Source organism: Harpia harpyja, chromosome 17 (assembly GCF_026419915.1).
Source record: "Harpia harpyja isolate bHarHar1 chromosome 17, bHarHar1 primary haplotype, whole genome shotgun sequence".
In the NCBI taxonomy this organism is placed as follows: domain Eukaryota; kingdom Metazoa; phylum Chordata; class Aves; order Accipitriformes; family Accipitridae; genus Harpia; species Harpia harpyja.
Genome location: NC_068956.1, coordinates 23,564,162 through 23,591,340, shown reverse-complemented (window position 1 = coordinate 23,591,340; position 27,179 = coordinate 23,564,162). Strand labels below are relative to the sequence as shown.

Genomic DNA, 27,179 nt, shown 5'->3' with positions numbered 1-27,179 from the left:
TGATGACCTGGTGGGTCCATTATTAAAGCAACAACTTTGTGCATCCCTAACTTTAATATAGAAATAGAAATGCAGCTTTGATTTGGTGCTGTGATATACTTCTTAATAACTTCCGTTATGTAAGGTGCTGATAAAGATTAGAGTAAATAAGGTTTTTGGGAAAGTGCTTTTTGAAAATACTAACTGCTAAGATATTACCTCATTGCACTTACTTAGAACTTAGCAGGAGTGTTCCTTGGATGAATGGCTTGGTATTATAAAGCGAGGTTAATATAAAGCATAAGTAAGCTCAGCAAACAGATGGAAGCTAAAAATTTTAACTGTGAATGGGATTAAGGCAGAGTTTTATTTACATTGTAGTTTGATTTAGGTTTAGGACACTTAAATAGATTTGGTGTTTCATGTAGGGCCAGTTTGGCTGCAGTCTGGTTTAGTTTAAAAAGGGTGTGATCCAGAGCTTTATAAGGTGCCTCAACCAGCTGTTCAAATATTTTGTTTTACTTTGTGATTTATAGTAAAATGTGTAGGATTATAATGAAGCTTTTCTGGCAATATGTACAATAATGCTATGGAAATAAAATATTGACTTAATAAACGAAAGAACATTAAAGTTCACCAAAAGTCCAAACTGAAAGTTTCAAAACCTTTTGGCAAGAGTTAACTATTTGTGTTAATGAAAATAGCAAATGCTAATGCGTACAATTATTCTACCTCTAGGAACCAGATGTCCTACTGATTTTGCTGAAGTTCCCTCAATTCTGATGGAGTACTTTGCAAATGATTATCGGGTGGTTAACCAGTTTGCAAGGCATTATAAAACAGGACAGGTAGGGAAAACTAATGTGTAAAATATTGAAAATAGGAATAAATGTATTCAGGAAAGGAATCATATTTTCATGTGTTATTTGTTAATAATGTTTAAAGTAGAAACAATGGATATAAATTATTTTAATAGTATAATTTCAATTATTCAGAAAAAAATGTTAATATTCTCATTGCAGAAAAGATAAATGTAATCTGTAAAAGAATACCAGATCCTTATATCCAAGGTTCCAGTTACATATTTAAAACTTTCAACCTTTTTTTCCTACAAAGGTTGTGTAGTTTCTACACTACACAAATTTATTGTAGTACGTGAACAACTTCTGTGTGAATCAAGTTATGTGGAATGTTTTAATTTAATTACAGGTAAGTTATGACAAAAATAGTGATTCATCATTGAACTGTCTAAAGTCTGTCTTAAAATAAAGCTCAGGTACCAAGTCATGGAAATAAATGGAAATGATCTGCAGTGTTTAAAAATTCCCATTTTTAGCACAGTGTAGGGTAGTGACTGAAATATTTTGTGATGAAAAGTGTACTGCATTAAAACTCTGATTCCTTTTTTACATAAGCTATTCTATGCCAGTCTACTGCAAGGATCTACTTTCTATGGGAAATTTAGAAAACAGTGCTCTTTGGAACAAGGTGACTTTTGGTGGTCTCTTTAACGCATGGCAGCAGAACATGATTTATATTTGTACAGCTATTTAAAAAATACAAACTGGTAAACAATAACCAAAGGTCTTTTTCTAGTGCTTTTAATTGAGGCAGGTTTCAGTGTACTCAAATGTGATGGTTAAAGAATAGACTACCCATCAATGCAAAACCAAGAAAGCCTCTTAAGTTGTGTAGTGTTACACTTCACTGAAGCTTTTTATCCAATACTAAGCATTCAGTGTATTTCAGTATTATGAAAGGGGAATTATGTTTGCCTCCTTTGAATAGTTAGAAAAATACGTTGCTTAACTTCTATTTTAATAGGTAGTCTGAGAAATTTGCTCTGTAAATCTGCTTGCCTTTTTTTTTTTTTTTTAACAGAGCAATCATTTCTGCAAAATTGATTGCACTGAGAAAGTCTCCTTGAAACCTGGGAGTTAAAAGTACTTGGTTCAGGAGTGTTCATCACTTATATGTTTGAGTCCACATACCGAAATACTGCTTTCTAGTGTTCTCTATAAAGTTCATGTAGTGTTTAAATGTAGTGGAGTTAATCTGATTGCATATGAGTTCAGAGAATGAGCTTGACTAAAACATCTGAAAGAGATTTGTGGAACATTATTTATGGCTTTGTATTTTCAAAATGGCTTGACAAATCTAAACCATGTTTAGTTGCAGTGCAAAAGCTAAGAACCAGATGCTGTGTCCCATTTGGCATTTCCATAAACTTCTTCTGTTTATTGGTGGTGAAATCTTGCCCTTTCAGAGAGCAATTGAGAGAGGTTTAATGTAGAAATTCAGTCCTGAAGGGGGCAAGAATGGATTATACTGGAAGATGAGAAAAAGAGCCTGAAACTGCTGTGTGGCTTTTGAGGGCTTTAGACTGCTTCCTTTTAATTGCTTTTTTTTTAAATTTAGAATGTGTTTTTAAGCCATTATCCAACATATATAAATCTGTTTTTGCTTATGTTGGTTCATCTAAGCTAGTTTTAGGAATCTGATAACGGATTTCCGTATCTGTCATTTAAATGCAAATAGATTGAAGTCATCTTTTTGTTTCTTGAAATTTAGTTGATTGTTACAGCAATTACTTTTATCTGTTGTGTATAAGTTACGAAGTAGCTTGAATAGAAAATCCCAGCTCTCTTACACTTACAACTTCACAAAAATCCTTCTGGGGCTTATTTTCTGTGCTTGTTCCCTGACTAATTTTTTTGGTGTGCAAATAGAAGTTAGAATCAACATTTTCGTCTCCAGTGTTTTAGTTATTTGGAAGAAAAGTGAGTCCACTTTGTGCCCTTTTCAAGGGGAAGTAAGGAAGGTGGATGAAACAGTTAAAATGTGAAATCTGTAAAACCGTTTCATCCAAATGTTGTTCCATATGAGAACTTCCATTAAGTTTCTTCTTATGAATAAAGAGACTGAGCTTTTCTGTGCGAGAAGGATCTTTCCTGCAACAACTACACCAACATAGCTCTCTGCCGGATGTCGACAGGAGGGTTTTTTACTGACCTAGCTTGTGGAGGAGGCAGTGCAGATAATTTGACAAAGCATCCTTCTTTTGGCATTGCTATATCTATGCTATAGGTTTTGCACATAAATTTCACATGGTGTCATTTTTAACACTCCTACTGAACATAATTACGTCAGAAAAACTTGGTAGTGTAGTCTCAGCTTATGATTGCCCTTGCCATAAAAGCCAATTGTAGAAGGACTGGTCTTGAGGATCCTCACTTAGGATCAGTGCTTAGGCTTATGGGAAGAGGAGGGGAAAGAGGTGGTGTTTTGATTGTTAAAACATGAACTGTTGAAAACTGTTTTTTTGTAGCATTGCAGAAAAAAGATTTGGTGGGCAGCTTTCAAAGATGAGAATGCATTATTCATATAGACGTGGATCATGAGGATCTGGTCCAAAATATCCTGAAGTTTATAGAAAGCCTGTCTGTGCTTTCTGTGCATTTTGGATGGTTGTGCTGTTGAGTACTGAGGAGTGAAAAGTCTTGCAAGCTCTTCTGGCAAAAGGAGAAGTCTTGTGAATTTAGTTCAAAAAACTGGCCAGCACAAAAATATTTGTTCCAAGAAAGTAGCAAGCCTAGTTTTACTTTCATCTTAAAGATAACTCAAACCAGAAAATCAGTGAGGGAAAAAAAAAGGAATAGAGAGAACTGTGTTAATTAGTTACTAAAGTTGAATTACTTGGGTAAGCTCATGAAGTACCAAAATGAGGCTGTAACAGTGCTTAAACAATCTGGTGCATGCGTACCATTCTGTATCACTGTATTTGTTTGTTTAATTTTGTTTGTTAAGTGCACAGATATGTGTTAGGTCTGTCAAGCTAAATCATTTTAAGCTTGTGTGTCTTTGGAGGCTCTCTTGAACAAAGGCCAGTATTTCAGCTGTTCAAATTTGAACTGACTTCATTTTTCACAGAGATGGAATTACAAAGGCAGTATTGTATTAGCATGATTACAAGAATAAGCCCACAGATAGTAAACAGTCATAATGTGTTGCAGTTACTACGCAGCAGTAAGGAGTTAAGTGTGCCTGGGGACACAGGGAATTCTATTCTTTTAGCCACCATGGCAAACATGCTGAAAAATTCATGCCAGTATCTTAAAGTTACTTAATATAGAAGGATGGAAAAGTGGAACCCAAAGTAAATCATGTAGTGTTTAAATTTAAAAAATGGAATGATTATTCAATTACCATAGTTTTAACCAAAGCTCTGTGAAGTCTTTCTTTTAGAAGGAGGATGACAGTTTGATTCTGGTTTTATCGGAGAGCTCATCTTCTAGGATAAGTAAAATAATCATGCTGATGCTTTTTTTCCTTCACTCAGCTGCTTATTAAGGGGCTGTATGAGATCGTAATGGAGCAAGGAGAAATAGTTTCTATTGCCTGAAACAGTACATCTTCCTTATACATTCGAGACCTCAGCATATCTGTATGCCTGACATTCACAGAAACAAATTTTGGAGAGGAGTGGTAATCTTTGAAAAATTCTCTGGAGTCTAATTTTAGTTCCCTGAAATCTTAAATTTTAAAATCCCAAAGGTGCTTTGGGAAAAATAAGTGATCTCCTCTTTAGCATTCTTTGAATTTAACCTAATTTTTGCAATGTTTTTCTGGTCCCAAATTCTGCTTGGCTTGTGAGTTATGATCACAACACAATCTTTGAGCCAGATCAGTAGCACTGATAGATTTAAATGAAAGAACACTTATGTCTTTTTCCTGTGCCTTTTTGTCAATAGGTATTGTCATAAAAATGATTTGTAAATTCCTGTTGATTTTAATCTGCTTAAACAGTAAAGCTAGATCTTCAGGGCAGAGTAGATGTACGTTGTTTGTTTGATATTCATATGGCTGCAAAAAAGCTAAAAATATTTTCTCGGAAGCTCTTGGTATTACCTACATTTTACTTGGTCTCTAGAAGGTGGTGCTAAGCCATTTCCTGTGCAAAGAGATTTTAGTACATTATTAATGATCATTCTGTGTCTTCCCTCAGGACTTCGATTTAGAATAGGGTAGATACTTGTAGCAGAACATAAGGAAGAAACGGGTGAATGCAGAGGCTACATGTTCAGCAGTCTTCTCTGGCTTGAGGTCAGTTATTGGCAGTACAGTCAAAAGAAGGCAAGGCTCTCTTGGGTGAAGAGTCTGTAAGAAATGCTTAGCTCTGAACTGAGAATTAGACCTGCTTCAGTTGTTTCTTGAGCAGGGCTGGATGTGACCAACTGCCCCAGGGAATGTACAAAGTCTGTCCGCATCACCGAACCTTGCTGCTCAGCGCCCCAGTGAACTGCAAACTTGGATTTCCCAATTCAGTTGAAGATATGTGGGACTGTGGTTTACCAAAATGCCAATTAGAAAAGTCTTAAGTGCCTTTTGTTCTATTTATTTTGTGTACTAGCTTAAAGCCTGTGTTCTTAACTTCCTGTTACCATCATTTAATATAGCTGAAATATAAAATTGTAAATCCATTATGTTGAAAGAGCTGGCTTGACCTTACTGGTAGGAGTGCTCTTGGCTTTAACACTCTTAAATTATAACTGCGTAAAATATACATATTTGCTGTTGCCAAGCTTTTGGATGTTCAGCTTTTTTAACACTGACAAATTACAGTTTAAGAATTGCCATCCAGTTTTCTCATACTTTACTGTATCCAAAATACAGGTGCCCCTGGAAGAAATCAGTTTTGTTTAATTCCATACTGCACTACTTCACTAGGAAATGAAAGCCTCCAAAAAGCTGCCAAAACTTGCTGATACGTTTGGTGCTTAATAACAAAATCTGTTCAAAATTCTATAGGTTTCCTTACACAAGAGTTTCTTGCACGACGACTGAAACTGTTATTGCAAACCCATATGTTATTTAGTTCCAGGATGAAAAGTCATTGAAGTGCATGCCTCCCTCTGTGTAAGAGGATAAGATGAGATATTCATAGAGCCAGGAGAAAAATTGTCCAACCAAAATACGTCTTGCCGTTTGTAATTTTTTTCTACTTTGCTTCTTGCCTTAATAACTTTTCTACATAATTATGTAGTATTTTGAACAATACTAAATCCAGCGTGGAACCTCAAGTTAGTCAGCTACTAACTTCTTTATTACTATGGATAACTGCCCATTTATTCTGATTCTAGTAGTCCAAAATCATCATGTAATTTGAAACAGAATTTTTGTATTTGGGAAGGGTAAATACTGGCCTAACAAGGATATGCTGTAGAACAGACTTCATGTTCATTGGTTCATTTTTCTGTGTTGAAATTTAACAGCTGTGCACATTTATGATGGGCAAAATAGTGGATGTTGTTCTATCCCATTCTTGACCCAGCTAACATTTGTCTTGGAGAAGAGGTTACAAGCCTTGTCAAGCTACTGCATAGAACAGCTGTGCAACTTGAGAGTTTTTCTTATCTGCTTTAACTTCCAGATTCCACAGAGTTAATTGATAACATTTTCTTCACTTATGTGTAACTTTTCTGGAGTTGGATTTTTATTCTGTGAACATTAACGTTGTTTGCCTTGAAGTCATATCATTTGCACAGAATCTAAACATATGTCTCTGCCATCAGGATCTGTAGACTTTCATGTGTTATTTTTTAAACACTTCAACACACTGTAAAAGTGTAGGTATGCTTTTAGAGTTCAGTGTAATACCAAACATCTGTACTACATTGTACAACTTGCAGTAACTTTCTTAATATTTTAGCAAGAACCCAGTTATTTTAACCATATTTAATATGTTTGGTTAACAGAACTGCTAGCAAAAAAAAGAATATGCTTACTAAGAAAAACATCTATTGAAAAGCTTCAGGAAGCAGCAGAAGTGTAAGGTCAAGCATTCATATACAGATATTCTTAAAAATCTGGCATTAAAAAGTCTTTGGATGTACTTGTAGATGTCTGGATAGAAAGTCAAAAAGGGTTTGCTTAATGACTTTCAGCCTGTGGTGGCATGGATAATTTTATTGCCATAGATGTGGAATAAATTCAACTTGTTAAAAATTCAAAGGGTAGATATTTACTGTTCAGTATGACCAGACGTTTATGTGGGTTAGGGTAGAAGGCCTGATGCTGTCCCAGCTGAAGTTATGAAAACCACGCCAGCTCAATGGGAGTTATGTGGGCCTTCATGTAAATTTAAGTGAACTATGCTCAAAGATCAACAGGAGAATCTATTATAATATCTGCTTTTGAAGATTAGTCAGGATGACCTGGAGGACTTTAACTGTCCCATCTGTTCTTTATCTCTAAAGATAGTCATAATATTTTTAACAGGCATATAAGGGAACATAGGATCAATTTATAGAAAAACAAACACCGAGAGACAGTGATTTCTTGATTACTACGTAAATTACTGCCGATACCTTAATTGCCAGTTTAATGCTTTGTTTAGCAAATGAGATTTCCTTCCTCAATGCAAAGCACTTCAAACATATTTTTATTACCACCAGCAGTCTCTTTTTTTTTTTTCATCTTCAGCCTTTTCTAGTAGTAAGCATACTATTTACAAATATACATAAATTCTAAATATGTTCTGACTTTTTTTTTTTAATTCAAGCCACTACCAAAAAACATGGTGTCAAGACTATGTGAGTCCAAAAAGGTGTGTGCTGCAGCTGATATGCAACTCCAGGTATGTTCTTTGCATTCTAGTCTCTACTTTCTATCCAGAACTTACAGAACATATTTTAATTCTTAAAATCTTACCAATTTTTTATTTTAATGTAGACACATTATCTAACTATATCCAAATCAGTGAAAAATAATTCATTTTTATATTAATTTTTGTGGTTTTGAACGTATTCTGTGCTGTCTGCTTAAAGCTAAATGTCTAAATCTGCATGAAAATATCATGAAAACCACAGCTTTTGAAAATGGTTGGATTATTGGAATTCCCAAATGTGGTTTAAGACCGAGTTCTTAAATTAACGGAATGATTTAAGGAGAACTTTCAGTAGAGGAAGTATTGTGTAGCTTTGGATCATTAAACTGTAGCAAGACTGAGAGTTACAGGCCTCCTTAGTAAAATCAAACCAGCTCATTTATTTACTAGAATGTGATTTGAGCTCCTTGTCTTCCGCAGCTTCAGTATGAAAGTGGCAGCTTCTAACTGCCATCAAAATTGGTGGCTGAGCTATAAGGCTGTAAGACTTCTCTCTCACTGTGTTAGGAGCAGTAATTAAATCCATAAACCTTTATTTTCTGTGGGTAGATGTGATTGATCAGTCATTCCCATAAACAAACTATCAGTGTTGCTTTTGTTCAAAGGAACTAAAGGAAATTAGGGTTCTGTCTAAAATGGGTATTTAGTTTTTTTCGGTCCTGCAATAGCAGTTCTCAGATGTGAACAGTAGCATTAGTATCCAGCCAAGTTTTTTTACAGTGAGAGTTTGGCTGGATTTAGTATGCTACAAGCTTCTGCTGTATGATTTTTGTGATTTTGTTTTCTTCTTTGTTTTGCCTTAAGCCGGAAGCATATAATTTTTCTTTCTACAGTTGGTCTACTGTTTAGGTAAGATAACTCTGCTAGTGCCTTAATAAAGGGTAGTCATTATTTTTGAGATGGGGAAGGAAACAAATTTAAAGATCAGATCTTTGTAATTCTTCACTTTGAAAAGTACCCAAATGATTGCAACCCTGTCTACAAACATGAGTTGCACTGGTTAACTGAAGTTTATTTAAAAGAAAAACTTAGTTAAATGTTTGCAGTTTGCTCTGTGCAGTTATTTATAGTGATTTAAAACTAATCAGAATGCTGGAGTGTGGACCTGTAAATGTATACATGTCAGTTACACTAATCAAAACCAGACTTAACACTGTTTTCAGTGTATACATACATTTTTCATTGGTTAAACTTAATGCATTTTTGAATTATGCTTTCAGTGCAGCACTGGCTGTCGGTGGCCAGTGTTGGCTGTGCCAGTGTGAACAAGGAGGGTGCTACCTGTGGCTATATCTCTGTGACATGAAAATTACTGCACCCTTGCTGCAGGTCTGATTTTGAAATGCACACTCCTGGCTCTGAAAGGTTCTCATATAGAGATAGCTGAGAATCCAGAAGGAATGTGGGCAAGAATATAATTAATTCATATAGGAGGGTTTTTCGGGGGGAAAAAACCAATTCTGGATTGAAATAAAATTTCAATATACTGAAAATGCTTAGTGGTGGACCTCTGTTCATGAAGTTCACCAACACAGAATAACTTGTCAACGTACAGACTACTAACCACCAAAGTGATGATCAAGTGCTTTCACATGCACCCATTCTTTTCTGGTGTGTCCAAAACAGCTGTATAAAGATCTGACAGATGTCCTTTCAACTTTTAATATGTATTTGCTATAATCTTGTCAAGGTTTGAGACCAAATTGACAGTGGGGGGGGGGGCTGAATGGGCTTGGATACCAAGAACACTTTAAGTCACAGATATATTACAAGGGACATGGCCTCCCTGTCCCGTGGCAGGAAAGATGGCATGCTCCAGAAGTAAGTCGAGGAGGGGTGATTGCATCGGTCGCACAGGATGGGCTGTGCAATCCCCCTGCTGCTGTTGGCCCTCAGCTGCTCCTGGGATCTCTGTAGGGTTTGTCCCGGAGTGACTCCAGAGCCCATAGCTTTAGAGCTGGGGAGAGAACACCCACTTCTGGTGGGCTCAAATTCCTGCGGGCGCCTAATGATTGACTGGTGCTGGCAACGATGCAGTGATTAAGCAGGCTGCTTGCCCTCAAATTACTCTTGTGTAACTAATGGTCAACCAGTCTCAACCCATGCCAAATGACCACAATGCCACACTGAATAGTATTATTCATTTCCTGCTTTCAGTACCATGTTTCTGGAGATTCCAAATGTAATACCCGCAGAAGTATGCACTCATTCCAGAGACAGACTGGCAGAGCCATTCTGTTCATTAATTCAGAAAAAACATCCCAGAGAAGTTGACTGCATGGCAAATATAAAGTTCATACATCCCTTTTGTACAAGTGTGTATGGTTACTCATGCCGATTTAAACATATAATAATTCCTTGAAGAAAAGCATATATTTCAATCTGCAGATGCCAAAATATGTATGTACTACTAATGTATACACCTGAAAAAACTGTGAATGATGACTCTAATACCTTTCCTGAAGACTTTGCAAAGAGTATATTCTAAATTGACAACTAGGTGCTATGTAAGCCTTATTTGACCTTTAAAAGAAAGAAAAATGCTTACAAATTTTCCAGCAGTGGGGAAAATGCCTAAAGGTTTTTCTGTGGTCTGTTCACTAAATAAGTCTATTGGCATGTGAAAATAAGAAATGATGCTGTTTTTTCATCATAACTATAATACCTCTGCATTTTCTTCCAGCTCATGTAATCAGGTACTCAAGAGGACAGATAGGAGAATCCATGCATCTTCTCATGAGGCTTTTGCCATGCAGATTGAGTCCCAGAGTCTTTCAGACAGTAGTAACTTCACTGGAAAATGCATAACTGTTTACATATTTATGCTATTAAGCAGACAAGGGGCTAGAAAGAAGTGGAATCAAGTGAAACAAATATCAATGTCAGTGCAAAACAGAGAGATAGTATAAAGATAGATAACTATTTGATGGCCTTTTTACATTTCTAGGTCTTTTGGGAAATGTGTTTGTTTCACTGAAATTAGAAATCATCTTCTAGCTACTGCTTAATATTAAGTGTTAGCATGCTCCTTAGCAGTATCACCTAAAATCCTGTGGTCCTGGGATGTGTCTCCCTTTCCCATTTCAAAGGCCTGTGTAAACACAAAGAACTGTGGTTTGTAGATAGGAATGCTTACGGCTATAAAGTTAATCCAAGTTTATTTTCAGGGATGGATTTTTTTTTTTAAACTATGCTGTCCAGGTGGCTTGGCTCATAGCTTTCTTCCCACGCTTTACATGTGCCAAGATCAGGGGGAAGCTTATAGCTGGCTTCAGTGACTCATTTCCCTATCACCACGTTGTTCTTTAGGCAGTCCATTTCACTGGCCTTCAGCTGACATTTCCCCACTGCCTACCTGTGAGCTGAGCTTTTGCTCAGCTGACGGTTGCCCTGACCACAAACTACTTGACTCCAAATTTTACTTTAGAAGAAGGTCCACTGCAGTGCGGTCTGCTCCATCTTGTGAGGAACACTGAGAAGCAGCTTCAAACAGGCCCTAACAAAGCTGGGAGACAGAAAAAAGAGAATCAAGGCTGGGCTGAAGCAGGGTGCTAAAGTCTGTTGTCAGATGCTGAAGTTCCTCATGTTTGGTTTGGGTTTTTTGGAGAGGAGAGGAAAGTCGGTGTGAAATGACTCCTGCAGAGTCACAAAGGCCTAGGGTGGCAAGAGAAAGTGAGTTTTCTAGGACTGTTACATCAGGTAATTTTCAGATCTATTCATGGTACTTACTGTTGGTCATATTCTCAGTCACCCTTGCTACCACAGATGCTGTAGCTTTTGTTAAACTTCGTTAAAAAATGAACTGGGATTCTAGAGACCAGCTCTAAGGATGAAAAGTACGAGCAAAGGCATTGTGAATACCTTATTTTGCTGTGTCCACTCAAATAACTTTAAGTCTTTTTATTAAATCTATTTAAAAGTACTCTTTTTTAAAAGGGGAATTGCTGGAGGGCTTTAGGGACAGATCTTAATTTTATTTAAAAATGCAGGTGATTTAGTACTGCCAGTGGTCCCAGTGACCTAAACAGATTTATGATAGGTCATGATGGTGGTGGTTGGTGTGCTCCAAAAACCTGTTTCTCTCCTTGTATGTTTTACTAAAAATAGAAGATTTACAAAACCATATATATTTAAACTCTTCCCTCTCCCTATTCTCTCCCATTCTTTTCTATTTGTCTTTTTTGGTTGTCAAATGCCAATGCCATGTGCCAAACACAAACATGTATTTTCTCTCTTCAGGTATTTTATGCTGCCTTGGACCAAATCTACCATGGGAAACATCCTTTAAAAAAGTCGACCACAGAAATTTTAAAGGAAACACAGGAGAAAGTTTACGGATTGCCGTATGTACCTAATACAGTGAGTAGAAACATACTGACTGTATTAATACCCCTATTTCTCCCTGCCCCTTGCACTGCACACTCATGCTTATTGTTGTATTGTTACGTTGAAAGAATTTTCTTTCTTTCAGCCACTTTATTCAGAGAGTAGGGTGTTAGAAATTTTCAGCTAAAAATAAAAATTTAATTAAGGTACCTGTTTTTGTACAGGTGTAGTGTCATGCTGAACTTGATTAATTTTTCTTTTATTTTCTTATTAAGGAAGGCACTGGAAACAATACATTGGAAAGAGGGTTTATTCTAGCTTTGCAAAGGACTGTTTGTAAAAGGCAACAAAACATTGTGCTGCATGGTGGTGTTTGTATACTGTCAGTGTTGGCATGTGAGAGCAAGTCAGTGTGAAGTAGGACTTGGAAGTGTGTTTTTCTCACTGTACTGCTGTGACCGTTGGCACGTCACTTATTTATCCTTTCACATGGTATCTGAAAGTGTTAAAGCCTTGAGTTCTACTGAGCTATGTAATTTTGATCTTCATCATGACTTAATTGTGCATTTATTCTGTACTTCACGTGACATCCAAAGGTGCAGTTTGCATAGATGATAGTCATGGGATTTCCTGGGCTGGCTGGAGCTGAATTCCCAGCCAGAGCATGGCCTGAATCACTGTTTGACACTTTGGTCAGAATACCCAGATCCTTTCTGTGCTTTCTGCTTCTCAGGAAATGTACTTTTCTCTTTAGCAAAAATGTGACTTTCATTCTCTGAGAAGGGTATTAGGAGATCCATGCTTCAGCCCTTTCCTCATTGAAACTGAACTGCCTCTGCTGGCCTGGCAAAGCCAGAGAAGTGGAAGCAAGATGTCTTCAGAGTATGATGTCTGACTTCTCTACATTTTTATAAGTGTTGTTTTACACTGTTCCTCCGCAGACATTAGTTATCCAGTGAACAGAACAGTTCCCTGCTTTGAAAGTTAGCCTGCATCTTTTGTTCGATTTAAAATATTTTTTATTTAGCTGTTACCTTCAAAAGAGTGTAACATCTTGTAATGAGCATAGCTTCAATATGAAGAGAGTCGGCAAGTTTTGGCCTGGCACTTTATCTCAGCAAAATGTACTGTGAACTTTTAAATTGTCAGAAAGTCTATGTTCTTTACATTTACTGAATGTAGAATTAGTGTGTCTAGTGAAGAACTGTAATACAACTTAAATTGCAGTAAAACTTAGTGAAAAATTACATTAGAAGAACATTAGCGCTCTGTAGAGTAATTAATATCTGTAATTTGGCTTGCTGTCCTTTGCTGCTCTTTCTTCGAAACTTAAGATATGTGTTCAGTTTAATTTGTAATCCAGATAAAAAAATAAATGTCTTGAAAGTAAAAGTTTTTACGTGAAGAGAGTATATTCCTTCCTTTCATTTAATTTCAGAGCTAGACATTGAAATATAGTAAGAGAGACCAGCTTTTATTGTTGTCTGTCATTTGGCTAGGTACATATATGGCTGACAGAGAAAACAAAGTATTTTGATCATTTAAATTTTATCTGCTCTCTATAGGTTTAGATGCGGGCTTGGATATCTTACGTTAGTGGTGTTGGGTAAAAGTAATTCTTCCTTAGTGAAGATCTTAAATGCACTAATGTGATTTTCTGTAGTAGCATTGTGTGTCAGGCTGCACAAGCATCCATTATTATCTCCTCCTGATAAACCTTAATTCCCTCTTACTGCTCTTGACAGGCAAGTAAACTTAGTACATATCCTCTGAATGTACTTGGGCTTCAATCTCATTGTGCAGACTCATTTTCTGAAGTAGAGCCACATCATATATCTTCAGCAGATTAATTTCTGTCTTTCTGAGGCACAGCTCAGATAAAAGGACAATTTGTATGCATCTTTTTGTTATAGTACTTTCAAAATGAGGCACATAAACTACACCTAAGAAGTAAATGCCACTGTAGCTATGTGGTGATACCTATTTTAAGGTAAACCAAAGCATCATCCTCAGCAAACACCATGTCTTATGTGCCAACAGTAGGAGGGTTAGTGGGAAGAAAATCCTGTCGAAGTCTGTATTTGCCATTCAAATACGTTTTACAGGCATTGGAGCAGCCGGCACTGCATGCAGTAGTATTTACATTGGCTGCATTGACGCAGACAGTCCCAGAAGCTAGTGCCACATGCAAGACAGAAAAGAAGAATGGAGCAGACTGTCGACAGACAGAAGCACGGAGAAACAGCACTCCATGAGACTTTGTTTTCCTGAAGAATGCAAATCTCTATTTCTGGCTGGCCGTTGCTTGTCTGTTCAAAAGTACACAGGGTTTGCTGCTAGGTCCTGGAGGATGAAATTCCACTGGGATTTCTTTGCTCTATTAGCGAATCCAGAAGCTGACAACTGCCAGGCAGGGGGCAAGGAAATGTATCTGCCTGTTTTTGTAGTGTCTGGCAGTTTTGTTGCCAGAGGAGATTTGTGTTACTGAGTTTGGAAAATGAACAGAAATTTTGTGCAGGCTGGATTCTTAAGTCCTTGTGATGCCTTTAAAAATCAGTCTTCCTTTTGACTCTTCTAAGCAAGCAAGATAAACCAAATAATAATGACCACATGTTTTTCTGCCATTTCTTCCTGAATGTAATTGGTGTCAAAATCTGTGCACTCTGGGGAATTCAGTATTCTGCTTCTGCTCCAAACTTTTCTTCAAATCACAAGTTATTTCTCATCTCTTGTGAAGCCATGGCCTTCACAAGAGGCCTCTTATGGCCTGCCTTGCAACTGATAACACTGTCTGCTTTTAGAGTATCTCCCCTGGTCTCTTCTACCTTTGTCTCCAAGATGCCCAGAGAGACTTTAAAAAGTATCAGGTGACCCTTTGATCAACCTGAGACATGATCAAAGTTTCTCCCCATGATGTGTTGCTTAGTCCCCTGCCTGTCCCCCAAGTTCAGACTTGAAAACTACTTTCCTTTGAGACAGTCATCAGAACTTAATGATATGCCATTGTTAGTCCTGCGCCAAGCATAATAATTCCTATCTCCTGCTGTGGGTTTCAGTTCAATATCGTAACAAAAAATGAGACACAGGGTAAACAGGCTTTGCAGTGATAGTGGAGATTGCAGCCTCCTGCAGTTACAGGAAAGAGCTCCCAATAATGACGTGGTTTTACAATAAACAGTAGCTGCCCAAATCATCATACCTGAATTTTCTTTGTGAAATATTGAATTAGTTTGAATTATTGATTCTTATTTTCAAAAACTTATTATGGACTTACATATTAATTGTCTCTCCGTCATAGTAACATTTCTTCCTTCTAATCTGGAAGTTTGGAGGGAGATCCTGGTTTCACTTGTGACTGTGAGGAAAAATGGTTTTGAAGAGTGAGGCACAGTGAATCTGGGGTCTTTTTTAGATTGCTGCCAAATAGTCCCTTTTGCATTTTTAAAGATTATTTGGCCTTCCAATAAGCTTTTCTTCCAGAAACAGAAGAATTTCTTGTGTGATACTTGAATACAAAGTGCAATGTTGGAGTTAACCCACACACATAATTATAACTACATTTGATAGGAGGAAACTTGTTGGTATGTAGGGAGCCTTTTGATATTTTTTGGAACGCTAAATAATTTGCTATATACCCTTTTGCTCTAGCATGTTAAGAACATATTAGTTCAGCAGGACCACCTCTATTGGTGGCCTAAAATATACATCAGGTTACAGGTTTAATTATGCTTATATAATTTTGTCCAGAATGCAGGTTACTTTGGCAGCATGAGAACTTCTTAATGGCCTATGGTTGCTAGTGATCGGAGAGACCAAAACACCTGTGAGACCAAATGTGCTAGCCAGCCAAGTTTGCCAACAGAAAACAAGGCAGGTATTGTTATAGATACCCTAGAGGGAAGAAGTGTATGAAAAATGGTGTATCACCAAAGTGGTTGTTAGTCTTTCTTCTTCCTGCAGCTGGGGGAACTCTGCCCAGACAGGGATCCTGACCTTGGAAGGCTCCACCTAGGTCTTTGTCTTAACTTGCTGGGATTGTGTCTGTCATGTTCCTGACAAAGGAAATCAATGGATGAGGTGCAGCCTAACATTTGGAGCGCTCGGGGAGGCTGTCAGGCACTACAGGAAGACGTGGCTTGCCATGGGTGCTGAGAACACAAGGATTTCATGAACAGGGCACATATAAAGGCATCTGGGAGGCTGGTCAGCTGAAGAGGAGTTGGTGTCACTAGACAGAGAGAACTAGCTTCTCTGCAGAGAGAAAATATTTTCTTCATCACACATTGTCACCATGTGCCCAAGCCCCCTTTTTATTTTGTTGAAGAACACCTGAGGGCAAAAGAGCAGCTGTATGCCTCTTTTTCCTTCTTGGGAGTCTTTTCTTAGGAGTTTGAAGGTGACTTGACCTCATGCTTAGTTGTGTTAGGTAAGCCAGAAGCGAAAAATGGAGACAGTGTGGTTTCTGAAGTTCTGTGTTGCCATCTTGAACTGATGATGATTGCTGTCAGTAGTGGTGCCGCAGTGGAGAGTGGAGAGTATCATTTGTAACAGGCCTATTCCCTCAGCCTCCTGAGAGCTGCCTGGCAGTTTGAGTGAAGTATCTTGTGATTGAATCTGCCATCTGCATTATTGTGGTATATGTTGTCTTAGGATTTCTTGTTAGGTCTTTGGAGTGACTACTAATGTGTAGTTATGTAACTCCGGTCCTGTATAACATTTTATGTGAATATCAGTAACACCATATAAAAAGAATAAATAGTCAGACTGAGCAAGCAATGAGGCAGCTGTCTTAAAATAAATAAGCGATAACCCTTAACCTCTGAAGGTAAAAGTGGTTTTGAATTCTGAGAACTTTACTCAAGTGGTGAACATAAATCTTGAAATTATTGGTAGGGAAGGCTAAGTAGTGGCTGCCTATTAAATTTTAAACCGTGATTTCACTTCATATTTATTTTATCTAAAATCTTCCCAAATTTGTCTTAGATTTATTAGGTTAAACTAATGTAACCTTAGAACCTAAGCAAAACTGAAAGCTAGGTTAAAGGAAATGAAAAAGAACAGCTAAAAGGTAGAATTGGTACTGTTGGCAAAGAGCTTTTAAATGGCCAATACTGGGTTGAGGATGAGGGAATAAAATTTATGGTGCTAATCAATAAGATGCTGAAAAGAATTGAGTGGGAGAAAAAGCCTGTACATTTGAATATGTGAGAAAAGGAGGTTATTAGAAAAGTAGAAGCCATATAAAAGTGTGAAAAACAGAAGACAGGATAAGGTCTAATGAGCCAAAAGTAAAATTGTGGAAGTTTCGAGCAGCTTAAAACCCCAAAATGTCAGTAATGATTAAAAACAATGCATCAGAAAGAGGAAGGTTGCCAGATATTTGCTGGAACTGGAAAATAGCTAAGTATGATAATTCAAAAGACATTACGTAGTTATCAGAGAGACTGAACCAAAGACACAAACTATCCTGATGCAAAAAAGATTTGGTAATAAGGGACAAAGACTTTATTAAGATCATAAAAAACAGAAATCACGGTATGACCAGAGATAACTACTAAAAGAATACAAGAATTCAGAACAAAAAAGGCTAGAAATGCTGAGTTGCAAAATGCAAGTAGTGAAGGTAATAAAGTTCCATAACTACTGAAGAAATAAGAGGCAGGGGTGGGGGGGAAGAACAACAACAAATGTCAGAGAAAGCAGAAATATTCCATGCTCTGCCTTAGTGTTTTTGAAAAAAAAAAAAAAAAAAAAGTTAATTTTTATTAGGTAAGTAATGCATACAATTTTTGAGATGGATAGAGGCACAGCTGAGATTAAGGAATGAAAGAGAATAATTAGATTAGAAGTAGTCAGGTTGTCAGAATATTTAAGTTTGTCAAAGTAGTCACTAACCTGGAGGAATTATCACTCACAAACTCATGAAAAAGTGGTAGTGCTATTATGATATTTTTTAAGTATGTTAATAGCAAGAGAAGGTCTAAGGAAGACATTGGACTGATACTTGTTGAAGATGGTCATCTGACTAACAGGGATGAAGAAAAAGCGGAGGCATTCAATGTGTTTTTTGCCTTAGTCTTTAATGATACTGGTAGACCTTGGGCTGCCTGGTCCCCTGAGTCAGGAACAGTGACTTTCCATTCGTGGACACTGAAATTGTAAGGGACCAGCTGAATCAGCTGAATGTTCGCAAGTCCATGGGGCCTGATGGGATTCATCCCAGAGTACTGAAGGAGCTAGCAGATGTTACAGCAGGACCCCTCTCGATCATCTACCAAAGGTCTTGGGAGTCTGGGGAGGTCCCTGCTGACTGGAAGCTAGCCACCATTATTCCAATTTACAAGAAGGGCGTGAGGGAAGACCCAGGGAACTACAGACCTGTTTGTCTAACCTCAGTTCCTGGAAAAATTATGGAGAAGATTATATTGGGTACTATTGAAAGGTGTTTAAAGAATAATGCAGTCATCAGGCACAGTCATCATGGGTTCACAAAAGGAAAGTCCTGTGTAACTAATTTGATATCCTTCTATGATAAGGTCACCTGCCTAGTGGGTGAAGGGATAGCGGTGGATGTAGTTTTTCTGGATTTTAGTAAGGCTTTTGTTACTGTCCCTCACAGCATCCTTCTGGACAAGGTGTCCAACTGTGGGATGAGCAGGTTCATGGTGCGCTGGGTGAAGAACCCCTCAAAGGGTTGTAGTGAATGGGGCTACATCTGGCTGGCAACCGGTCACCAGTGGTGTTCCTCAGGGTTCAGTTGTAGGGCCAGTGCTGTTCAATATATTTATCAGCAATCTGGATGCAGGATTTGAATGCACCATTAGTAAGTTTGCTGATGATACCAAACTGGGAGGTGCTGTTGACTCTCTTGAGGGACAGGAGGCCTTGCAGAGGGATCTAATCATTGCCCAGTGCTCCAATCTGTCTAACGGGATGAAATGTAACAAGTCAAAATGCTAGATTCTGCACCTAGGATGGAGTAATGTCGAGCACAAGTACAAACTGGGAGAGGAGTGGCTGGAGAGCAGCCCTGCAGAAAGGGATCTGGGGGTGCTGGTCGACAGCAGGCTCAATGTGAGTCAGCAGTGTGTGCCCTGGCAGCCAAGAGGGCAAACTGCATCCTGGGGTGCATCAAACACAGCATAACCAGCGGTCAAAAGAGGGGATTATCCCGCTGTATTCAGCATTGGTGTGGCCTCACCTTGAACACTGTGTGCAGTTCTAGGCCCCACAACTTAAGAAGGACGTTAGGGTACTCGCACGTGTCCAGAGGAGGGCAACAAAGCTGGTGAAAGGGCTGGAAGGAACGTCCTATGAGGAGCGGCTAAGGACTTTGGGCTTGTCTAGTTTGGAGAAGAGGAGGCTGAGGGGCGACCTCGTTGCTCTCCACAGCTTCCTGAGGAGGGCAAGTGGAGAGGGAGGTGCTGGTCTCTTCTCCCTGGTACCCAGGACTGTTCAAAGCTGTGCTACAGGAGGTTTAGACTGGACATTAGGAAGCATTGCTTTACCGAGAGGGTGGCCAAACACTGGAACAGGCTTCCTAGAGAGGTGGTCGATGCCCCAAACCTGTCAGTGTTTAAGAGGCATTTGGACAATGTCCTTAATACCATGCTTTAATTTTTGGTCAGCCCTGAATTGGTCAGGCAGTTGGACTAAAGGATCGTTGTAGGTCACTTCCAACTGAAATAGTCTATTCTGTTCTAGTTTGCATTAGGAAAGCAATTAAATACACAAGTATTTAAAGCACAATAAATGCCAAGAGAGTGTGCTCTTATTCATGGGATGCTGTTAAAGAAAATCGTATCTGTTTTTTTTTTAATATATTTTAGTGTTTGGTGTTGGGAACTTAGCAGTGGGTAGTGTTCTGTCCTGTAGTAGGTGTCTACCTCTTAAAAAGGCGTAGAAAAACTGGAAGAAATACGGAGAAGTGGTTTTGGAAAGATAATAGGTTTGGAAACATAACCTATGAGGAAAGTTAAGCAAATGGAGTTTATTCGGCTAGCAAAGAGAAAATTATGTGGGCACACATGAGTTCTGGTATTGAAAACCTGTATGGAAAAAAAAAATTGGAGTTGAGACTGTGATCATTTGTTTCTTATGAATGAGCAAATAGTAGGAGGGGAAAAATGGTTTAATTTACAGCAAATGTGATTATGGTTAGTATCTAATCTTTTAAACTCGTGTCAGTCTTTTTCCTCATTTGTTGAAGAGGGAAGCAGACACCCAGTAGGCCTAGGATCTCCCTTATAGGGATTTTTAAAGAAACCACTGTTGTAGATCACAGAGACATAGAGTTCACAGTAAAGGCAGAAAGCCTTCATAGAAGGTTGCTTTTACGCTTTTTTGCTCTCTTCAGTTACTTGAAGAGGCACTAGTGTTGCTCATATTCCACTTTTTGGAGTGTTTTGAAGAGAGATGAAGTCATATGTCATTACTCAACCTCTTGAAGTTTGTGTAACCTCTTCAAAGTAATTTTTTACCTTGCCATGTTGGAAACCGAAGTTATTTACACAAAGTGTAAATCCCTGGATTAGTTTTCATATGACCCTTCTTAAAAGTATACTATAAAATCAAGTTGAAGAGTCAGGGTCTGAGGAAAAGATTAATAAAGGAGTGCATGGTGAACTCTGGGGAAGTGATAGTTCTATAAATAATTAATAGCTAAAAGCCATTTCAGAAAGATTGGTGCCCTGCTGAGGTCAGTATGAAAGTAGATGCTGGGACTTTCAAAAGCTCTTAAAGTCACCCTTCAAGGTTTGTTTAGGTTTTTGTCTTTCTGGTGTTGAGTTCATTTTATGATAAAATGCTGATAGCAAATACTGTGAAGATTTGTTTTCCAGTGGTAATATGACACTATTCACTGGGCAACTTTCTACAGCAGCAGAGTATTTACAGATATCGTAAGATACAAAGCACTTCTAAGGAAATTCTTTTTGCAAGTGTTAGCCCCATGAAACTCAAACATACTTTCGTGGTGGTATTTACCATGTAGAGCATTTTAAGGAACAGTGCAGGAAGTAGTTGCGTACGTCTGGTAACATTTTGAAATAGCTATATGTGCTTTAGATATATCTTTTATATATATATAAAAACACAGATTGCTTTGTTTAGTTTTATATAATTCTGTTCTCACAGCTCACGTCCTTTTTTTTTACCAAGGGTTGCAGTACTGGAGCTATATTTGATAGTGATAAATATAACTGAATAGATCATTGCCATGAACACAGGCTAGAGGACCTGACATGAAATGCTCTTCAAATGTAGTGGGAGATTGTCCTTTCTATGAAAAGCTTGCAGTCAAAACAGAAAAGAATAAGAGAGAGGAACTATTATCACCCTCGCTTAACAGGAGGTGGCAGTTAGACTGGGAGGGGAAAAAAAGTAGTTTCTTCAAGTTCATACTGCAGTTCGTTGCAGATTCAGGATTAGAATCATGATCCCCTAAATCCCTGTCTGGAATGGCTCTGGCAAAAGATAGTAAATGAGCATTACTGTAAAATAATAGCTATTTCATCTTCTAGTATAGGTATAGGTAATTTACATGATTAAGTTGTACTGGCAAATATATTTGCAGTTACAATGTTGCTTAAGATATTTCTCATTTTTTGTAAGAGCTTATCTTAAGCAGCATTCATTATGTTTGTTTTGAAAGAATACGTCAATACTTAAAATTAGGGTTCATTGGTAAAGTAGAATAAAAAACTTGGGGTTCAGTGTGAGTCTGTACCTAAAGGAAACCATGATGATCCTAGTTATCTCGGGCTTATGAATCTTTAAAGCTTAGACAGGAATAGAAATTATTAATTAGTAATAGAACGGGGTGTGCGTATGTATATATGTATAGAGTTATGTGTTACAACACGAAGGACTTGTTTGAAAATTGTCTGATTGCATATTTCTTCTATTTTACTTTAAAGACTAGTTAAAATGTGTACAGGTAACACTGTCTCTCAACTTGTCCAAATAAGGTCAATCAAAGGACACAATATGGAATCAATTTTCATATCTCTGTGTCTTTTAATCCAAGTTTTAAGGATTGTGGAGCAATGCAGATCATACATACAGCTTTTTGATGTTGGCATTCTTTGTCACCTCCCATGTCCCCCTTCCCCCAGTCCCTTTGTGGGGAGGAGAGAAGAGGGTGAAGAGAAACAGTTTTAAATGATTTTGCTATAAGCAGCCCAAATGCATTAATAGTTTATAAATAAAAATGAAATATTTTTCTTTAAGTAATTCAAAGACCATATGGTACATATCTAGAATCACCTAAGTGGTTAATTGCATGTTAAATTCCTTTCCTCTTCCCTAGTGTAAACAACTGCAAAAATATTTACATTCCCTGCCTTGCTAGATTTATTTATCATTTTATAATAAAAACAAAGAAGTGTTATGAATTGAAATCTTAATCTCTTGCTTGACTCGCTTTCTAAAATGTCAGCGATGTCTCTGGGTTGGTTTACTTTTTCTGCTCTCCCACTCCTAACACAGAAATGCACGACACTGAAAAACTGGAGTACTGACATGAAGCAAGTTAGGGGTGCAACACAAGATGTGGTTTCTTGAAATTAGGTTTCTGTTATTCTAAACAAGATTAGAAACTGCAGCAAAGGAAGTGGCTTTAAAGCTCTTTATTGGATTTTTTTATTATTGTGAAACTCCAGAATGATGATGATGTAATTCTATAAAACTTAGAGGGGCTCAGGCCAAAAATACAGAAAGTAAGTTGACCGAGCAAGCTGCTGCATACCTATGGAGAGAGTTTTTTCTGCCAGTCAGTGAGTGCTCTAGCTTTTCCCCAGAGGTAGCTACTGGCACAAACACTTTGCAAACTCTGCACTCTAAGACTCATTAAACTGTTTCTTCAAGTGAGAATGAATTGAGGACATCTTCAAAGCATGTTGTAAACTTATGTAACAAACTAACACAATAAGGAAAAAAAAATCTGTGATTTGTTTCAGAACAAAAGAGTGAATTCTTTAAGCTCTAAAGTGCATGTGAAAATCCTTTTCTCATTTCATTAGGTAAATGAGTAGTTTAAACAGAAAAGTGGGAGAATAAATTCTGCTATGTGACAATTTGGCCTCCCCAAAATAAGCGCACCCAGTGGCAAAGCTTGAGCTTTGGAGCCTGGCAGCTACAGCCCGGGCTTCTGCTAGCAGTGCTGGATTGCTCACTCCCATTTCTGTGCAAGGGCAAGAAAAAAAGAGGAGCCTTACCAGGAAGCTTCTCAGCTTGTCTGACTGCAGGCTCAGTTATTTTGGGAAAGGGACCATAGAAGAGGTTCACAGAAGGACTTTTAATAAAAGTAGATTAGCACACTAATTCTGGGAGTCACTGTAATGAATGAATGAGACCGAAATTTTCTGTATGTGGTGACTGGATGTTGTTGCAGTTCTGTGCTGTGAAATCTCTTGACTATCTTCCTTGAATTTTGAGAAAAGTGATCTGGCACAGAATATGGGTGTGAAAAGCATGAAAATGTAAAGTGGTGTCAAAGATAAAAAACATATCTCCTGGTCATCAGATAATACAGGTTTTTTCTTTTGCTAAAAGCACTTTTTCCCTCTGGTATTTTAAAATGACACTTGCCCAGCTAGTCGATCAGAATGAGAAACTTGCTAAGCTAAATGTGGAACATCCCTCCAATCTGCACCCCGCAGTAAATTCACCATTTTTCTGTGCTGAAAAGTGGCTTCATAGTTCTTGACCTGTAACGTGCAGCACTTTACATTCCACCTCCAGCTCCTGCTGTGTGAGTGGCTGACACAGTGCCAAGAAAACATTACCTGTGCTAACTTTCAGCATGCTTGTTTGCAGGCCAGAGCGATGTTGTCCTGGTTTTCCACTAGCCCTGATAAACCTTGGTCTCAGCAGAGGGAAATAGCCTGTACTGACTTCCATGCTAAGCACCGTTCTCTTGTGGCTCCCAAGTTACTGGAGCCTGGAGCTTCTTTGTGACTCTCAGGAGTTTTACACCAGTGCTGATACCTAAATTCAAGGGCATTAGGAGCAATAATATCATGTTAGTGCCAGACCCAGGAGTTCTCCACCCAGTAGCCCCTGAAGAAGATAAGTTGGCTTGTTCCTCTATTGGGTTTCCTGCCAGAATAAGAATTTAATTAAGAAGGGAGAGGGTGCCAAATATCATCTCCATCAAATATTGTTCCTCATGGAAACTATTCAACAACTTGCTCACTGATGTAATTACTGTAGCGCACATTTTGTAATTAGAAGACTTAAATGACGAAAATACTTTTCTTAATTTAGTGTTGGGTCTTTTCAGGTTCTCACTTGTGTTTTTTGTCTTAAGATGCAAAGCAAAATGGACTTAAATATACTTCGAAGTAACGAAGTCACAACAGAAACTGTTGGAAGAGCATTTTGAAAAGTCCAAGCACTAGTCAAGAATTTCTGTAGGTTTTTTTTTCTTTCCAAAAGATGTAGTAGGATGTTGTAGCACTGATTCCGTGTAATTAGTGGAGCTCCATGGAACAATGATTACCCACACTGAAACAAAAGCTAGGTTAGTATATATTAAGCTACCTGTAGTTTTTTTTCTTCGGTTTTGTCTTTTTAGAATCACATCAAAATTTTTATATCAGATTATTTTTGTGATAATCTTAACAGTTCTAAATTTAGAATTCAAATAATTGAATCCTAAATTAGTTTATATAGTTTTCAAAACAGTTTAGTTTAACTGATCATACCATATTGATAAAATGAATGAAGTGGCTTAACTTTTAAATAGAAGATAGAAGTTGTAGTAAATTATTCAAATTTCTCCCAGAGCAGTAGTCCTATCCTCTCCAAAGATAACAGGATAAATACTTCTGTCCTCTGACTACAATGGAAGCCTATGTGACTAGTTTGGGCAAGACACCTAGTTTAAGGTAGCTAAAGTAAAATGAACTGAATCTTACCCTAAGAATGTGTCCAACAAGGACTTTTTTAAAAAAAAATTCCTGATAAGGTGTAAGAATACAAAAGTATCAGTGAGGTATTTTTGTTTGTTACATGATGGGATGGAAAGCCATTGCACATGGAATTTTGAAAATATTTCAGACATGGTTATAAGAGAAGATTAATAATGTTGGTGGAAAAAAGGCCCCTTTAGTAACTGCAGTGGATCAGTCGCACACCTTTATTTCAGTCTGTTGTGCTGGATAAAAAGCAGGCATGAACATGACCTGTGGATGGCATATTATCATAACCCATGGGCTATGCTGTAAAATGCACTGTTTTATAAACTCCTGGAATGGGTTCATGGAACTTTTTGAAGTAGGTGATTACTCACAGTCTTCATTAACTTTTTAGCTGCTTACCAAAAATATAACATTTAATAAGGAGAGTGCCCTAGTTCTACATGTCTAGCCTTTACTCTTTCCAAAAGGGAAATTGATGTGTCTTTTTTTTTTTGTTTTGTTTTAATATGGAGAAATCATTCAGCATTGGAAATAACTCAAGAAATCAAGTCATTTTGCATGTATAGCTGATTTTATTAAAATGGAGTTTTATGCTAAAAGGTGAACTATTTACTTTTAAATACATTTACAGTGATGTGTTTATTTTTTATTGATCATAGAACTTTCAAAAGGAGTATTAGTCTATATATTCTTGGGCTTTTTGAACATTTTATTGCCTAGATTGTAATCTCATCTGTATAAATTAGGAAGAGTTTTTTAATGCAGGCAGGTAGCTCCTTGTGAATTAGGGTAGAGGATGTGTCTTAATGTTTAAATATTTGTTTACAGGTAGCTAAGTCCGGTTTTGGAAAGTTAATTGCTAGAACAGCATAGAATCAGAAAAGGTACTTGATCTAATAGGTACTGGGTAATGGTGAAATATTGAAGATAGGGAGTTCCTGATCAGAAACTTTGTGGGAGGACTGAGAAAAAAAGTAGTGGCAGGGAATGATGACATACTAGAGTTATTCATACTCTGGAGTGGGGAAAATCTGTACTGGTTAAAAAAAAAAAAAAAATTAAAACTTAATATAGGCTTCAAACTTCACTAGGGAATAGCAGTGTTTATAATTGGATTTCCCTGACTGCTGTTTGCAATAGGAGAACAATCTTAGTTGCAATATGCCTTTGAGGATGGTAGTCATCTTATGTAACTGGAGCTATCTAAAAGTATGTTCCTTATGTATTCCAGTGAAGGAAGAGAGAGTCATCTATAGCTTATTTGTCTTAGGCATCTATCTTAAGATGGATTGACTCATCCTCTATTTTTGTTTCCTTTTCTGGATACCGGTCCTGTTGCCAATGAATTTTTGAATTTCAACTTCATCATGTTCGAGAGCCTCTCCAAATGCAGGGAGAGACGATCAGTGTCTTTCCTTGGTCTTTATATCTCCTTTCCTTTTCTCTTTTGAAAGGAAGCAATGTGAAGTTTCTTACTTAAATATATTAGAAAAGACAAGGTCAAACAAAATGTCTTATATTTGAACAGAGGGTACTGAGGCCTGTTTTAGGTGCAGATCCTGAAACAAGCTTTTGGTCTTGGACAGGTTGCTGAGAAGATGTTCTTTTCTCCTTGTTTACTTGTGATAGAGAGTTTCAACAAACCCAATAATCCTGGAAGTGCAGATGAGCTGTTTTAGGTGCAGACCATTAAATGCAAGAACATTTGAGGTGAAGAATGTAATCTGAGCTGTTGAGGAAGACATACTGTCTAGTTACAGCTTATATGATCCACTAAAATAATTCCTTTCTGATGGGAGAGGTAGAAATAGTCTTCCCTATGTCAAGCTCATAGAAATTATTTTTGTTTGTAGCAGAAAAAGCAAGTTGGATTTTTTACTTAAGTGATCTATTTGGAAATCATTTAAATTTCTCAGTATGTGAAACCAATTCATCAGTAAAGCTTTCCACATTCCTGAGAGAGTTGTACTTTGAAGTTGAAACTTTTCATCCTAAGTTTGAAAACTTACCATACAGTAAAATAAAAACTGACATGTTTTCCTGCTCAGTCTTCTAAAAATGTAGGCTCTCTGATCTGTTTCAAAATGTGCTTTTAGTTTAGTGATTATGGTTATAATTAAGGGACTAGTTAGAAAAACTGTAGCTATAAAGTACACGGCAACCACAATACTTTTCAGAGCAAACTGGAGAATCTGTATCCAAGCTGAATGTTTTTATATACTTGCATTACAATGAGATACGGTACAGTTGGTGTTTACCTTAAAGGAAAGAAAAAAGAAGTTAAT

At 37.5% G+C, this 27,179-nt stretch overlaps 1 protein-coding gene across 1 annotated transcript in view; it reads left to right on the top strand.

The window, feature by feature from the left end:
* The window catches only part of MIPEP (mitochondrial intermediate peptidase), a 78,594-nt gene that overhangs the window by 39,319 nt on the left and 12,096 nt on the right, over positions 1-27,179 (top strand). The window contains exons 14-16 of the mRNA XM_052812353.1: positions 718-827; positions 7,541-7,615; positions 11,885-12,004. Of these exons, the coding sequence (XP_052668313.1) occupies positions 718-827; positions 7,541-7,615; positions 11,885-12,004 (305 nt within the window). The remainder of the gene's footprint in view (positions 1-717; positions 828-7,540; positions 7,616-11,884; positions 12,005-27,179) is intronic.